General features: G+C 47.7%; 1 protein-coding gene across 1 annotated transcript in view; it reads right to left on the reverse strand.

Annotated features, from left to right (window-relative positions):
* Positions 1-2,123: 2,123 nt before the first annotated feature.
* The window catches only part of LOC144673819 (myocyte-specific enhancer factor 2D homolog), a gene marked incomplete at its 3' end in the record, with an annotated part of 69,876 nt that continues 54,697 nt past the window's right edge, over positions 2,124-17,302 (reverse strand). The window contains exons 3-5 of the mRNA XM_078535469.1: positions 4,795-4,932; positions 3,173-3,392; positions 2,124-2,180 (exon numbers count right to left, since the gene is read on the reverse strand). Of these exons, the coding sequence (XP_078391595.1) occupies positions 2,124-2,180; positions 3,173-3,392; positions 4,795-4,932 (415 nt within the window). The remainder of the gene's footprint in view (positions 2,181-3,172; positions 3,393-4,794; positions 4,933-17,302) is intronic.

Consider the following 17,302-nt stretch of genomic DNA (forward strand, 5'->3'; position numbering starts at 1 on the left):
ACACGCACATCCTGCTGTTGTGAAATCTGCCCATTGTAAATACAAGTCTTTAGTTTTGCTTTCTTTTCCTCTCCACTAATGTCCAGCATTCTGTTCTCTTTATTGATCGCTGAAGGCATTGACTGGGAGCAGTCAACACAGAGTCAAACAGCGTCACTCCTTCGTCTCTCTCCTGTCTCATTGAATGGTTACAGCACAGAAGGAGGCCATTTGGCCCATTGAGTCCATGCTGGCTCTCTGCAGCAGCAAATCACCTGGTCCCACTCCCCTGCCTTTTCCCTCTAGCCCTGAAAATGTTTCCTTTTCAGGTAATGATCAAAATCCCTTTTGAAATCCTCGATTGAACCTGCCTCCACCCCACATCACTCATTCCCGACCCTAGCCACTCACTGCGTGAAAGGAGTTTATCCTCATGTCACCGTTGCTTCCTTTGCCATATTACCTTAAATCTGTGCCCTCTGGTTCTCAATCCTCACGCCAATGGGAACAGTTTCCCTCCCCGTCCGCTCTATCCGGACCCCTCATGATTCTGAACACCTCTATCAAGTCTCCTCTCAGCTTCCTCTTCTCCAAGGAGAACAGCCCCAGTCTCTCCAATCGATCGACGGAACTGAAGTTCCTCATCCCTGGAACCATTCTGGTGAATTTTTTCTGCACCCTCTCTAAAGCCTTCACATCCATCTGACAGTGTGATGCCCGGAAATGGACACAATACCCCAGTTAAGGCTGAAACCTCTCTCCCCAGCTTCAGCATGGTTCATTACGCAAACTCCCAATGTTATCTTCCAGTGTAATTGTCTGTATTAAATCCCAGCTCCTAAAGCCCTGACCCACTGAATATTCCATCCAGCTCATTCAGTAACCCACAAGCTGCTCCACACTCCTCCAATTCCAGCCTCTTGCGCATCCCCCGATTCCCATCGCTCCACCATTGGCGGCCGTGCCTTCAGCTGCCTGGGATTCCCTCCCTAAACCTCTCTCTCTCGCTCTCTCTGCCTCTCTCTCTCTCTGCCTCTCTCCCTCTCTCTGCCTCTCTCTCTCTCTCTCTCTGCTCTCTCTCTCTCTCTCTCTCTCTCTCTCTCTGCCTCTCTCTCTCTCTGCCTCTCTCTCTCTCTGCCTCTCTCTCTCTCTCTGCCTCTCTCTCTCTCTCTGCCTCTCTCTCTCTCTCTGCCTCTCTCTCTCTCTCTGCCTCTCTCTCTCTCTGCCTCTCTCTCTCTCTGCCTCTCTCTCTCTCTCTGCCTCTCTCTCTCTCTCTGCCTCTCTCTCTCTCTTCCTCCACCTGCCTCTCTCTCTCTGCCTCTCTCTCTCTGCCTCTCTCTCTCTGCCTCTCTCTCTCTCTGCCTCTCTCTCTCTCTGCCTCTCTCTCTCTCTGCCTCTCTCTCTCTCTGCCTCTCTCTCTCTCTTCCTCCACCTGCCTCTCTCTCTCTCTCTCTCTCTGCCTCTCTCTCTCTTCCTCCAACTGCCTGTCTCTCTCTCTGCCTCTCCCTCTCTCCTCCTTTAAGATGCTCCTTAAAACCGACCTCTCTGACTGAGCTACTGTGACTGGACTCTGACTGTCCCTAATATTTCCTTATGTAGCTCGAGACATTTTCCTATGTTAATGGCACAGTGTAGGTGCATTGGAACAGAAAGAGGCCATTCAGCCCCTCAAGCCTGTTCCATCATTCAATTAGAGCATGCCTGTTCAGTATCTAATCTCCATCTACCCACCTTGGTTCCCTAACTCCTTAATTCCCTCAGCCAACAAAAACCAATCCACCTCAGTTCTGACATTTCCAATTGAGGACCCCCGGGCTGGACAGCTCTTCTGAGGGGGGGGGTGGGGGGGAGAGAGTTCCAGATTCCCGCTCCCCTGTGTGTGTGTGAATTCCTGACATCACCCCAGAACAGCCTGGCTCTCAGTTTAAGGTTCTGCGCCCCCGCCCCCTCCATCCCCACCCCACCCAGCCCAACACCCCTCACCCCACCCCTCCGCCCCCAAGAGGAAATGGTTTCTCTCTATCGACCCCATCGAAACCTTTAATCCTCTTAAACCCCTCGATTGGATCACTCCTTAATCCTCGACGCGCGGGGGAACACAAGCCGACCTACTGATACCCACGCCGGTCAGACTCACGGCTCACCTACAGGACTGGGACATCCTCCATTCGAGGTGGGGAGTTCATTTCCTATGAGTGCACCTGGAGGATTAAAGGACCATTAGCAGAGTTAGTGCTGCGGAAAGAAAAAAAAGCTTAGTACATTGAGGGGAACACATCACGGCCCTTGCAAATCTATCTGACCCCTCGCTGCTGTACCCTCCCCACCTCCAAACCAGCCCCCACTTCGCCAGAGGTGAATCCCCCCCCACTATCAACATCCTGGGGGTTACCCTTGACCAGAAACTGAACTGGGTCCAGCCATATAAATACTGTGTCTACAAGAGCAGGTTAGAGGCTGGGAATCCTGCAGCGAGTGACTCACCTCCTGACTCCCCAAAGCCTGTCCACCATCTACAAGGCACAAGTCAGGAGTGTGATGGAATACTCCCCACTTGCCTGGATGAGTGCAGCTCCCACAACACTCAAGAAGCTCAACCCCATCCAGGACAAAGCAGCCCCGCTTGATCGGCACCCCATCCACAAACATTCACTCCCTCCACCACCGACGCACAGTAGCAGCAGTGTGTGTACCATCTACAAGATGCACTGCAGCAACTCACCAAGGCTCCTTCGACAGCACCTTCCAAACCCACGACCTCTACCATCTAGAAGGACAAGGGCAGCAGACACATGGGGAACACCACCACCTGGAAGTTCCCCTCCGAGCCACTCACCATCCTGACTTGGAAATATATCGGCCGTTCCTTCACTGTCGCTGGGTCAAAATCCTGGAACTCCCTCCCTAACAGCACAGTGGGTGTACCTACACCACAGGGACTGCAGCGGCTCAAGATGGCAGCTCACCCACCACCACCTTCTCAAGGGGGGCAACCGGGGACGGGCAATAAATAGCGATCTAGCCAGCAACGCCCGCATCCCGTGAACGAAGACAAAAAATAAACGGCCTGCCCCACAGCCAGAATCAATCCCGGCTCTCCTCCTCCAGCCGTGCAACCTCCCGATCGTCGGGTCCGAGGGTACAGCCGGGCAATGCTGCCAGCGGAGGAGGGCAGGGGAAGGGTCGAGCGTACCTGGGTTTCCGGAGCTGGGCGGCCTGGAGGGGATGCCCGGCGAGATGGCGTTCCTTCTCATCACCGGCTGCTGCGGGCTCAGGAGGCTGGAGTCGGTCAGGGAGGTGGTGACCAGCGACGGGCTCACCAGCGACGAGCCGGGGTTGCTGTAGGACAGCGAGTTCTGGTTGCCAACCGAGATGGTCACGGGCATGGTGAAATTGGCCGACGGCATGGTGGACTGCAGCAGGGGTGGGGGTGGGGGGGGAGAGAGGGTGAAAGAGAAGAAGAGAAGGCGGTGAAACCAACCGGGAGACGCCGCGTGGGGGCAAGATGTCGGGACGGCTGAGAGTGGGGGGAGAGATTGACGCCTCTCCCCCACACCCACAACTCCCCAACAACCTCTGCCCCCCACCCCCGACCCTGCCAACTGAACCAGGGGTGACAAGAGACGGACTGCGGGTTTTCGGGTGAGCGAGATTTGCCCTGGGTGAACTCTGAGCGGAGGTTTCGGGCACTCGAGCTGCCCGGTCCAGAGGGGTTGGTTATGGACGGGGCCTTTTCAGGAGAGATGAACATTGATTAAAAATCCTGGTCAGTCAGTCAGTCGGTCAGTCTCCGCTAGGGCCTGACAAACACCCCGGCGGCTGAGGAGAGGGAATCGGAAACAGGTCACATTCAAAACACATCGTTCTGCAACTTGCAATAAACACTAGGAATATTCTACCATGTCAGGGTGTCAGACTGGGGGGGAGTGGGGGTACCAGACTGGGGGCAGTGGGAGTGGGGGTGAGATACTGGAGTTGTGGGGAGGGAATACCAGACTGGGGTGGGTGGGGAGTGGGATACCAGACTGGGGGGAGTGAGATATTGGACTGGGCGGGAGGGAGTGGGACATTGGACTGGGGGGAGTGGGACATTGGACTGGGGGGAGTGGGACATCGGACTGGGGGGAGAAGGACATCGGACTGGGGGGAAGAGGGACATCGGACTGGGGGGAAGAGGGACATCGGACTGGGGGCAAGAAGGACATCGGACTGGGGGGGAGAGGGATATCAGACTGGGGGAGAGGGACATCGGACTGGGCAGGAGAGGGATATCGGACTGGGGGGATAGGGATATCGGACTGGGGGGAGAGGGATATCGGACTGGGCAGGAGAGGGATATCGGACTGGGGGGAGAGGGATATCGGACTGGGGGGAGAGGGATGTCGGACTGGGGGGAGAGGGATATCGGACTGGGGGGAGAGGGATATCGGACTGGGGGGAGAGGGGTATCGGAACGGGGGGAGAGGGGTATCGGAACAGGGGGAGAGGGGTATCGGAACGGGGGGAGAGGGGTATCGGAACGGGGGGAGAGGGGTATCGGAACGGGGGGAGAGGGATATTGGAATGGGGGGAGTGGGACATCGGACTGGGGGAGACAGATATTGGACTGCATGCTCCTGTGTAACAGGCTCAAGGGGGCTGAATGGCATCCTCCTGTTCCTGTGTAACAGGCTCGAGAGGGGCTGAATGGCCTCCTCCTGTTCCTGTGTAACAGGCTCGAGAGGGGCAGAATGGCCTCTTCCTGTTCCTGTGTTTGACGCCCAGACTCTGACAGAAGGGCTGGTGTTCATGTTATAGTGAGAGGGTGATACTCACCCCGTATCTTTTGAATAAGACATCGATATCCTCGCTAACTTTCCGATACTTGTCTTCCGCAAAGGGACTCTGTTCAATGGGGTCGTCCACATCTGGCTCCGGACTGTCACAGCCGTTAAATCCCTTCTTCTTCAGAGTCTACGGCAGAGATGGGAAAACGTTACCGACAATCCTGCCTCCACACGCCGTGAATCCCGGCTCTGAATGGAAGGATCTGAAACTACGTGGCGCCTGTCCCCACCTTCACAGCCAATCGTGTACTTGTAAAGTGTAGCCGCTGTGATAATGCAGGCAATCCGGCAGCCAATTTGTGCACAGCAAGCTCCCACAAAGAGCAATGAGTTAGTTTGCTGCAGGCCGCGTAAGTTGAGGGAGGAATGTTGGCCTGGACACTGGGGGCAACAGCCCCCCTCCTCTCCTTCCAAATGAGATCTTCGATAGCCAGCCAAGAGGCTGGAGGGGACCTCGGTTCAACATTTCACCCGCAGGATTGGCACCTCCGGCAGTGCGGCCCTCCCTCAGTACTGCGCCCAAGCGCCAGCTGGGTTACCTACGCAAGGCGCTCTTTTATCGTTTCCGTTAAGGGTGCGGCAACACTGGTACTGCTGCCCAGGCAGGTGGATATGGGACTCAGGCCAGTCCTGGGCCACGTCAACTTGGGAGGGCCCGGGTTCTGTGCACATTCGAACGTGGCTGGTGGGGGGTGGTGCAGAAGGGGGCACAGCACCCTGGGCACCCCCCCTCAGACTGGTTTGGGGGAAAACGAAGCCCGTCTCCAACTCACGGCCGCTGTGCCAGGACCTCTGCTTGCGAGAGTGCAGAACAGGAACCGGGCCCTTGACTGTCACCCTGTGCCCCCCACCCCAGCCTCACTCCCCACCCCACAGCGAGAGAGCGAGAGCCAGCTGCTTCAGGGAAAGATAAGCCTCCACACAGAGTACCCCGCTGCCTGGAGAGAGTGGAATTCAGGGTGCTGGGAGGGCCTGGGGGTGGGGAGTTGGTGGTGACGCCAAGGAGAGAAGGGTGGGGAGGGAGAGCAAGAGGAATGGGAGGAGGGAGAGAGAAAGAGAGAGAGAGAGACAGAACGAGTAGGTGGAGAAAGGGGATGGAAAGGAAGACAGAGAGGAAAGGAGGAAGGGGAATGAAGGGGGGAGAAAGGAGACAGAGAGAGAGACAAAGAGAGAGAGAGAGAGAGAGGGGGGAAGACAAGACCGATCAAGTGCAGATCTGACTATTTACGAAACAGTTTTATCTCTGCTACAAGCAACTGTATCAGTCGGACTGTAAGGGTTTTCAGTTGTACACAGTCTGCAAGATGTCCCACACAATCACACACAATGGACAGGGCAATTTACATCATCCCCTCAACACAGGGGGTTCAACAACTATTCAGTGTCTGCTCCACTGTTAGCAAATGGTTACTGTAAACCTGAAAATATAAACCACACAGTCATTTCCCAACAGTGAGAGTTACCGAAACGTTTGAGAGGAAAATATATTCCAATCTCATTTGCTATTTCAGGTCAGACCTTTCACTGTTCACCCAACAGACAATCAAACAGGAACAATGTACAGTCACACCAATTAACCCATACCCTGCTGAATAAACAGTGACTCTGTACAGTTACACAGTGAGTAACCCTTACCCTGCTGAAAAAACAGTGACTCTGAACAGTCAGACCGATTAACCCTTACCCTGCTGAATAAACAGTGACTCTGTACAGTTACACAGTGAGTGATCCTTACCCTACTGAATAAACAGTGACTCTGTACAGTTACACAGTGAGTAACCCTTACCCTGCAGAAAAAACAGTGACTCTGAACAGTCACACCGATTAACCCTTACCCTGCTGAATAAACAGTGACTCTGTAGAGTTACACAGTGAATAACCCTTACCCTGCTGAATAAACAGTGACTCTGTACAGTTACACAGTGAGTAACCCTTACCCTGCTGAATAAAGAGTGACTCTGTACAGTTACATCGAGTAAACCTTAGCCTGCTGAATAAACAGTGACTCTGTACAGTTACACAGTGAGTAACTCTTACCCTGCTCAACAAACAGTGACTCTGTACAGTTACACAGTGAGTAACCCATAGACTGCTGAATAAACAGTGACTCTGTACAGTTACACCGAGTAACCCTTACCCTGCTGAATAAAGAGTGACTCTGTACAGTTACAGAGTGAGTAACCCTTACCCTGCTGAATAAACAGTGACTCTGTAGAGTTACACAGTGAGTAACCCGTACCCTGCTGAATAAACAGTGACTCTGTACAGTTACACAGTGAGTAACTCTTACCCTGCTCAACAAACAGTGACTCTGTACAGTTACACAGTGAGTAACTCTTACCCTGCTCAACAAACAGTGACTATGTACAGTTACAGTGAGTAAACCTTACACTGCTGAATAAACAGTGACTCTGTACAGTTACACCGAGTAACCCTTACCCTGCTGAATAAACAGTGACTCTGTACAGTTACACCGTGAGTGACCCTTACCCTGCTGAACAAACAGTGACTCTGTACAGTTCCACAGTGAGTAACCCTTACCCTGTTGAATAAACAGTGACTCTGTACAGTTACACAGTGAGTAACCCTTACCCTGCGGAATAAACAGTGACTCTGTACAGTTACACAGTGATTAACCCTTACCCTGCTGAATAAACAGTAACTCTGTGCAGTTACACCAAGTAACCCTTACCCTGCTGAATAAACAGTGACACTGTACAGTTACGCAGTGAGAGATCCTTACCCTGCTGAATAAACAGTGACTCTGTACAGTTACACCGAGTAACCCTTACCCTGCTGAATAAACAGTGACTCTGTACAGTTACACCGAGTAACCCTTACCCTGCTGAATAAACAGTGACACTGTACAGTTACACCGTGAGTTACACCCTTACCCTGCTGAATAAACAGTGACTCTGTACAGTTAAACAGTGAGTGATCCTTACACTGCTGAATAAACAGTGACTATGTACAGTTACAGTGAGTAACCCTTACCCTGCTGAATGAACAGTGACTCTGTACAGTAACACTGAGTAACCTTTACCCTGCTGAATAAACAGTGACTCTGTACAGATGCACAGTGACTGATCCTTACCCTGCTGAATAAACAGTGACTCTGTACAGTTACACAGTGAGTAACCCTTACCCTGCTGAATAAACAGTGACTCTGTACAGTTACACAGTGAGTAACCCTTACCCTGCTGAATAAACAGTGACTCTGTACAGTTACACAGTGAGTAACCCTTACCCTGCTGAATAAACAGTGACTCTGTACAGTTACACTGAGTAACCCTTACCCTGCTGAATGAACAGTGACTCTGTACAGTTACACAGTGAGTAACCCTTACCCTGCCGAATAAGCAGTGACTCTGTACAGTTACACAGTGAGTAACCCTTACCCTGCTGAATAAACAGTGACTCTGTACAGTTACACAGTGAGTAACCCTAACCCTGCTGAATAAACAGTGACTCTGTACAGTTACACAGTGAGTAACCCTACCCTGCTGAATAAACAGTGACTCTGTACAGTTACACAGTGAGTAACCCTAACCCTGCTGAATAAACACTGACTCTGTACAGTTACACCGAGTAACCCTTACCCTGCTGAATAAACAGTGACTCTGTACAGTTACACAGTGAGTAACCTTACCCTGCTGAATAAACAGTGACTCTGTACAGTTACACAGTGAGTAACCCTTACACTGCTGAATAAACACTGACTCTGTAGTTACACCGAGCAACCCTTACCCTGCAGAATAAACAGTAACTCTGTACAGTTACACAGAGTAACCCTTACAATGCTGAATAAACAGTGACTCGGTACAGTTACACAGAGTAACCCTTACAATGCTGAATAAACAGTGACTCTGCACAGTTACACCGAGTAACCCTTACCCTGGTGAATAAACAGTGACTCCGTACAGTTACACAGTGAGTAACGTTACCCTGCTGAATAAACAGTGACTCTGTACAGTTACACTGAGTAACCCTAACCCAGCTGAATAAACAGTGAAACTGTACAGTTACACAGTGAGGAAACCTTACGCTGCAGAATAAACAGTGACTCTGTACAGTTAAACAGTGAGTGATCCGGACCCTGCTGAATAAACAGTGACTCTGTACAGTTACGCCGAGTAACCCTTACCCTGCTGAATAAACGGTGACTCTGTACAGTTACGCCGAGTAACCCTTACCCTGCTGAATAAACGCTGACTCTGCACAGTTACACAGTGAGTGATCGTTACCCTGCTGAATAAACAGTGACTCTGTACAGTTACACAGAGCAACCCTTACCCTGCTGAATAAACACTGACTTTGTACAGTTACACAGAGCAACCCTTACCCTGCTGAATAAACACTGACTTTGTACAGTTACACAGAGTAACTCTTATCCTGCTGAATAAACAGTGACTCTGCACAGGAACACCGAGTAACCCTTACCCTGGTGAATAAACAGGGACTCTGTATAGTTACACAGTGAGCAACCCTAACCCTGCTGAATAAACAGTGACTCTATACAGTTACACCGAGTAACCCTTACCCTGCGGAATAAACAGTGACTCTGCACAGTTACACCGAGTAATCCTTACCCTGCTGAATAAACAGTGACACTGTACAGTTACACAGTGAGTAACCCTTACCCTGCTGAATAAACAGTTACACTGTACAGTTACACAGTGAGTAACCCTTACCCTGCTGAATAAACAGAGACTCTGTACAGTTACACAGTGAGTAACCCTTAAGCTGCTGAATAAACAGTGACTCTGTACAGTTACACCGAGTAATCCTTACCCTGCTGAATAAACAGTGACTCTGTACAGTTAATCAGTGAGTGATCCTTACCCTGCTGAATAAACAGTGACTCTGTACATTTACACAGTGAGTTATCCGTACCCTGCTGAATAAACAGTGACTCTTTACAGTTACAGCGAGTAACCTTTACCCTGCTGAATGAACAGTGACTCTGTACAGTTACATAGTGAGTAACCCTTACCCTGCTAAATAAACAGTGACTCTGTACAGATACACAGTGAGTAACCCTTACACTGCTGAATAAACAGTGCCTCTGTACAGTTACACCGTGTAACCCTAACCCTGCTGAATAAACAGTGACTCTGTACAGTTACACAGTGAGTAACCCTTACACTGCTGATTAAACAGTGACTCTGTACAGTTACACAGAGTAACACTTACCCTGCTGAATAAACAGTGACTCTGTACAGTTACACAGTGAGTAACCCTTACCCTGCTGAATAAACAGTAACTCTGTACAGTTACACCGAGTAACCCTTACCCTGCTGAATAAACAGTAACTCTGTACAGTTACACCGAGTAACCCTTACCTTGCTGAATAAACAGTGACTCTGTACAGTTACAGTGAGTAACCCTTACCCTGCTGAATAAACAGTGTCTCTGTACAGTTACCCAGAGTAACCCTTACACTGCTGAATAAACAGTGACTCTGTACAGTTACACAGTGAGTAACCCTTACCCTGCTGAACAAACAGTGACTCTGTACAGTTACACAGTGAGTAATCCTTACCCTGCTGAATGAACAGTGACTCTGTACAGTTACACAGTGAGTAACCCTTACCCTGCTGAATAAACAGAGACTCTGTACAGTTACACATTGAGTAACCCTTACCCTGCAGAATAAACAGTGACTCTGTACAGTTACACAGTGAGTAACCCTTACCCTGCTGAATGAACAGTGACTCTGTACAGTTACACAGTGAGTAACCCTTACCCTGCTGAATAAACAGTGACTCTGTACAGTAACACATTGAGTAACCCTTACCCTGCAGAATAAACAGTGACTCTGTACAGTTACACAGTGAGTGACCCTTACCCTGCTGAATAAACAGTGACTCTGTACAGTTACACAGTGAGTAACCCTAACCCTGCTGAATATACACTGACTCTGTACAGTTACACCGAGTAACCCTTACCCTGCTGAATAAACAGTGACTCTGTACAGTTACACAGTGAGTAACCCTTACCCTGCTAAATAAAGTGACTCTGTACAATTACACATTGAGTAACCCTTACCCTGCTGAATAAACAGTGACTCTGTACAGTTACACAGTGAGTAACCCTTACCCTGCTGAATAAACAGTGACTCTGTACAGTTACACAGTGAGTAACCCTTACACTGCTGAATAAACACTGACTCTGTACAGTTACACCGAGCAACCCTTACCCTGCTGAATAAACACTGACTCTGTACAGTAACACAGAGTAACCCTTACACTGCTGAATAAACAGTGACTCTGTACAGTTACACTGAGTAACCCTTATCCTGCTGAATAAACAGTGAAACTGTACAGTTACACAGTGAGAAAACATTACGCTGCAGAATAAACAGTGACTCAGTACAGTTAAACAGTGAGTGATCCGTACCCTGCTGAATAAACAATGACTCTGTACAGTTACACAGTGAGTGATCCTTCCCATGATGAATAAACAGTGACTCTGTACAGTTACACCGAGTAACCCTTACCCTGCTGAATAAACGGTGACTCTGCACAGTTACACAGTGAGTGATCGTTACCCTGCTGAATAAACAGTGACTCTGTACAGTTACACAGAGCAACCCTTACCCAGCTGAATGAACACTGACTTTGTACAGTTACACAGAATAACTCTTATCCTGCTGAATAAACAGTGACTCTGCACAGGAACACCGTGTAACCCTTACCCTGGTGAATAAACAGTGACTCTGTATAGTTACACAGTGAGTAACCCTTACACTGCTGAATAAACAGTGACTCAATACAGTTACACCGAGTAACCCTTACCCTGCTGAATAAACAGTGACTCTATACAGTTACACCGAGTAACCCTTACCCTGCTGAATAAACAGTGACACTGTACAGTTACACAGTGAGTAACCCTTACCCTGCTGAATAAACAGTAACTCTGTACAGTTACACCGAGTAACCCTTACCCTGCTGAATAAACAGTGACTCTGTACAGTTACACAGTGAGTAACCCTTACCCTGCTGAATAAACAGTGACTATGTACAGTTACACAGTGAGTAACCCTTACGCTGCTGAATAAACAGTGACTCTGTACAGTTACACCGAGTAACCCTTACCCTGCTGAATAAACAGTCACTCTGTACAGTTAATCAGTGAGTGATCCTTACCCTGCTGAATAAACAGTGACTCTGTACAGTTACAGTGAGTAACCTTTACCCTGCTGAATGAACAGTGACTCTGTACAGTTACACAGTGAGTGACCCTTACCCTGCTGAATAAACAGTGACTCTGTACAGTTACACCGTGTAACCCTAACCCTGCTGAATAAACAGTGACTCTGTACAGATACACAGTGAGTGATCCTTACCCTGCTGAATAAACAGTGACACTGTACAGTTACAGTGAGTAACTCTTACCCTGCAGAAAAAACAGTGACTCTGTACAGTTACACAGCGAGTAACCCTTACCCTGCTGAATAAACAGTGACTCTGTACAGTTACACAGTAAATAATCCTTACCCTGCTGAATATACAGTGACTGTTTACAGATACACAGAGTAAGACTTACCCTGCTGAATAAACAGTGACTCTGTACAGTTACACAGTGAGTAACACCCTTACCCTGTTGAATAAACAGTGACTCTGTACAGTTACACAGTGAGTAAACCATACCCTGCTGAATACACAGTGACTCTGTACAGTTACACCGAGTAAGCCTTACCCTGCTGAATAAACAGTGACTCTGTACAGTTACACAGTGAGTGATCCTTACCCTGCTGAATAAACAGTGACTCTGTACAGTTACAGTGAGTAACCGTTACCCTGCTGAATGAACAGTGACTCTGTACAGTTACACAGTGAGTAACCCTTGCCCTGCTGAATCAACAGTGACTCTGTACAGTTACACCGTGTAACCCTTAACCTGCTGAATAAACAGTGACTCTGTACAGATACCGTGAGTAACCCTTACCCTGCAGAAAAAACAGTGACTCTGTACAGTTACACAGCGAGTAACCCTTACCCTACTGAATAAACAGTGACTCTGTACAGTTACACAGTAAGTAACCCTTACCCTGCTGAATATACAATGACTGTGTACAGGTACACAGAGTAAGACTTACCATTCTGAATAAACAGTGACTCTGTACAGTTACACAGTGAGTGATCCTTACCCTGCTGAATAAACAGTGACTCTGTACAGTTACACCGAGTAACCCTTACCCTGCTGAATAAACAGTGACTCTGTACAGATACACAGCGAGTGATCATTACCCTGCTGAATAAACAGTGACTCTGTACAGATACCGTGAGTAACCCGTACCCTGCAGGAAAAACAGTGACTCTGTACAGTTACACAGTGAGTAACCCTTACCCTTCTGAATAAACAGTGACTCTGTACAGTTGCACAGCGAGTAACCCTTACCCTACTGAATAAACAGTGACTCTGTACAGTTACACAGTAAGTAATCCTTCCCCTGCTGAATATACAGTGACTCTGTACAGTTACACAGTGAGTGATCCTTACCCTTCTGAATAAACAGTGACTCTGTACAGTTACACAGTGAGTGATCCTTACCCTGCTGAATAAACAGTGACTCTGTACAGTTACACCGAGTAACCCTTACCCTGCTGAATAAACAATGACTCTGTACAGTTACACCGTGAGTAACACCCTTATCCTGCTGAATAAACAGTGACTCTGTACAGTTACACAGTGAGTGATCCTTACCCTGCTGAATAAACAGTGACTCTGTACAGTTACACAGTGAGTAACACCCTTACCCTGCTGAATAAACAGTGACTCTGTACAGTTACACCGAGTAAACCTTACCCTGCTGAATAAACAGTGACTCTGTACAGTTACACAGTGAGTAACCCTTACCCTGCCGAATAAACAGTGAATCTGTACAGTTACACAGAGAAACACTTACCCTGCTAAATAAACAGTGACTCTGAACAGTTAGACAGTGAGTAACCCTTACCCTGCTAAATAAACAGTGACTCTGTACAGTTACACCGAGTAACCCTTACCCTGCGGAATAAACAGTGACTCTGTACAGTTACACCGAGTAACCCTTACCCTGCTGAATAAACAGTGACTCTGTACAGTTACACAGTGAGTAACCCTTACCCTGCTGAATAAACACTGACTCTGTACAGTTACACAGTGAGTAACCCTTACGGTGCTGAATAAACAGTGACTCTGTACAGTTAATCAGTGAGTGATCCTTACCCTGCTGAATAAACAGTGACTCTGTACAGCTACACAGTGAGTGATCCTTACCCTGCTGAATAAACAGTGACTCTGTACAGTTACAGTGAGTAACCTTTACCCTGCTGAATGAACAGTGACTCCGTACAGTTACATAGTGAGTAACCCTTACCCTGCTGAATAAACAGTGACTCTGTACAGTTACACCGTGTAACCCTTACCCTGCTGAATGAACAGTGACTCTGTACAGATACACAGTGAGTGACCCTTACCCTTCTGAATAAAGAGTGACTGTGTACAGGTACACAGAGTAAGACTCACTCTGCTGAATAAACAGTGACTCTGTACAGTTACAGTGAGTAACCCTTACACTGCAGAAAAAACAGTGACTCTGTACAGTTATACAGTGAGTGACCCTTACCCTTCTGAATAAAGAGTGACTGTGTACAGGTACACAGAGTAAGACTCACTCTGCTGAATAAACAGTGACTCCGTACAGTTACACAGTGAGTAACACCCTTACCCTGCTGAAAAAACAGTGACTCTGTGCAGTTACTCAGTCACTAACCCTTACCCTGCTGAATAAACAGTGACTCTGTACAGTTACACCGAGTAAACCTTACCCTGCTGAATAAACAGTGACTCTGTACAGTTACACTGTGAGTAACACCCTTACCCTGCTGAATAAACAGTGACTCTGTACAGTTACACAGTGAGTAACCCTTACCCTGCTGAATAAACAGTGACTCTGTACAGTTACAGTGAGTAACGCTTACCATGCAGAAAAAACCATGACTCTGTACAGTTACACAGTGAGTGACCCTTACCCTTCTGAATAAACAGTGACTCTGTACAGGTACACAGCGAGTAACCCTAATCCTGCTGAATAAACAGTGACTGTGTACAGTTACACAGTAAGTAACCCTTACCCTGCTGAATATACAGTGACAGTGTATAGGTACACAGAGTAAGACTTACACTGCTGAATAAACAGTGACTCTAGACAGTTACACAGTGAGTAACACCCTTACCCTGCTGAATAAACAGTGACTCTGTACAGTAACTCAGTGAGTAACCCTTACCCTGCTGGATAAACAGTGAATCTGTACAGTTACACAGAGAGCAACACTTACCCTGCCGAATAAACAGTGACTCTGTATAGTTACACAGAGCAACTCTTACCCTGCTGAATAAACAGAGACTCTGTACAGTTACACCGAGTAACCCTTACCCTGCTGCATAAACAGTGACTCTGTACAGTTACACCGAGTAACCCTTACCCTGGTGAATAAACAGTGACTCTGCACAGTTACACCGAGTAACCCTTACCCTGGTGAATAAACAGTGACTCTGCACAGTTACACCGAGTAACCCTTACCCTGCTGAATAAACAGTGACTCTGTACAGTTACACAATGAGTAACCCTTACCCTGCTGAACAAAAAGTGACTATGTACAGTTACACAGTGAGTAACCCTTACGGTGCTGAATAAACAGTGACTCTGTACAGTTACACCGAGTAACCCTTAGCCTGCTGAATAAACAGTGACTCTGTACAGTTACACAGTGAGTAACCTTTACCCTGCTGAATAAACAGTGACTCTGTACAGTTACACAGTGAGTGATCCTTACCCTGCTGAATAAACAGTGACTCTGTACAGTTACAGTGAGTAACCTTTACCCTGCTGAATGAACAGTGACTCAGTACAGGTACACAGTGAGTAACCCTTACCCTGCTGAATAAACAGTGAATCTGTACAGATACACAGTGAGTGATCCTTACCCGGCTGAATAAACAGTGACTCTGTACAGTTACAGTGAGTAACCCTTACACTGCAGAAAAAACAGTGACTCTGTACAGTTACACAGTGAGTAACCCTAAACACTGCTGAATAAACAGTGACTCTGTACAGTTACACAGAAAGTAACCCTTACCCTGCTGAATATACAGTGACTGTGTACAGTTACTATGTGAGTAACCCTTACCCTGCTGAATAAACAGTGACTCTGTACAGTTACACCGAGTAAACCTTACCCTGCTGAATAAACAGTGACTCTGTACAGTTACACAGTGAGTAACCATTACCCTGCCGAATAAACACTGACTCTGTACAGTTACACAGTGAGTAACCATTACCCTGCCGAATAAACACTGACTCTGTACAGTTACACAGTGAGTAACCATTACTCTGCCGAATAAACAGTGACTCTGTACAGTTACACCGTGAGTAACACCCTTACCCTGCCGAATAAACAGTGACTCTGTACAGTCACACCGAGTAACCCCTACCCTGCTGAAAAAACAGAGACTCTGTACAGTTAAATCGAGTAAACCTTACCCTGCTGAATAAACAGTGACTCTGTACAGTTACACTGAGTAACACCCTTACCCTGCTGAATAAACACTGACTCTGTACATTTACACAGTGAGTAACCCTTACCCTGCTGAATAAACAGTGACTCTGTACAGTTACACAGCGAGTAACTCTTACCCTGCTGAATAAACAGTGACTCTGTACAGTTACACAGTGAGTAACTCTTATCCTGCTGAATAAACAGTGACTCTGTACAGTTACAACGAGTAACCCTTACCCCGCTGAAAAAACAGAGACGCTGTACAGTTACACACAGTAACCCTTACCCTGCTGAATAAACAGTGACTATGTACAGCTACACCGAGTAACCCCTACCCTGCTGAATAAACAGTGACTCTGTACAGTTACACAGTGAGTGATCCTTATCCTGTTGAATAAACAGTGAATCTGTACAGTTACAGTGAGTAACCCTTACCCTGCTGAATAAACAGTGACTCTGTACTGTTACACTGAGTGATCCTTATCCTGCTGAATAAACAGTGACTCTGTACAGTTACAGTGAGTGACCATTACCCTGCAGAATAAACAGTGACTGCACATTTACACAGAGTAACCCTTACCCTGGGGAATAAACAGTGACTCTGTACAGTTACAACGAGTAACCCTTACCCTGCTGAATAAACAGTGACTATGTACAGCTACACCGAGTAACCCATACCCTGCTGAATAAACAGTGACTCTGTACAGTTACACAGTGAGTGATCCTTACCCTGTTGAATAAACAGTGAATCTGTACAGTTACAGTGAGTAACCCTTACCCTGCTAAATGAACAGTGACTCTGTACTGTTACACTGAGTGATCCTTACCCGGCTGAATAAACAGTGACTCTGTACAGTTACAGTGAGTGACCGTTACCCTGCAGAATAAACAGTGACTGCACATTTACACAGAGTAACCCGTACCCTGGGGAATAAACAGTGACTCTGTACA

The sequence above is a fragment of the Cetorhinus maximus genome, unplaced genomic scaffold (genome assembly GCF_964194155.1).
Source record: "Cetorhinus maximus unplaced genomic scaffold, sCetMax3.hap1.1 HAP1_SCAFFOLD_483, whole genome shotgun sequence".
Classification (NCBI taxonomy): Eukaryota; Metazoa; Chordata; class Chondrichthyes; order Lamniformes; family Cetorhinidae; genus Cetorhinus; species Cetorhinus maximus.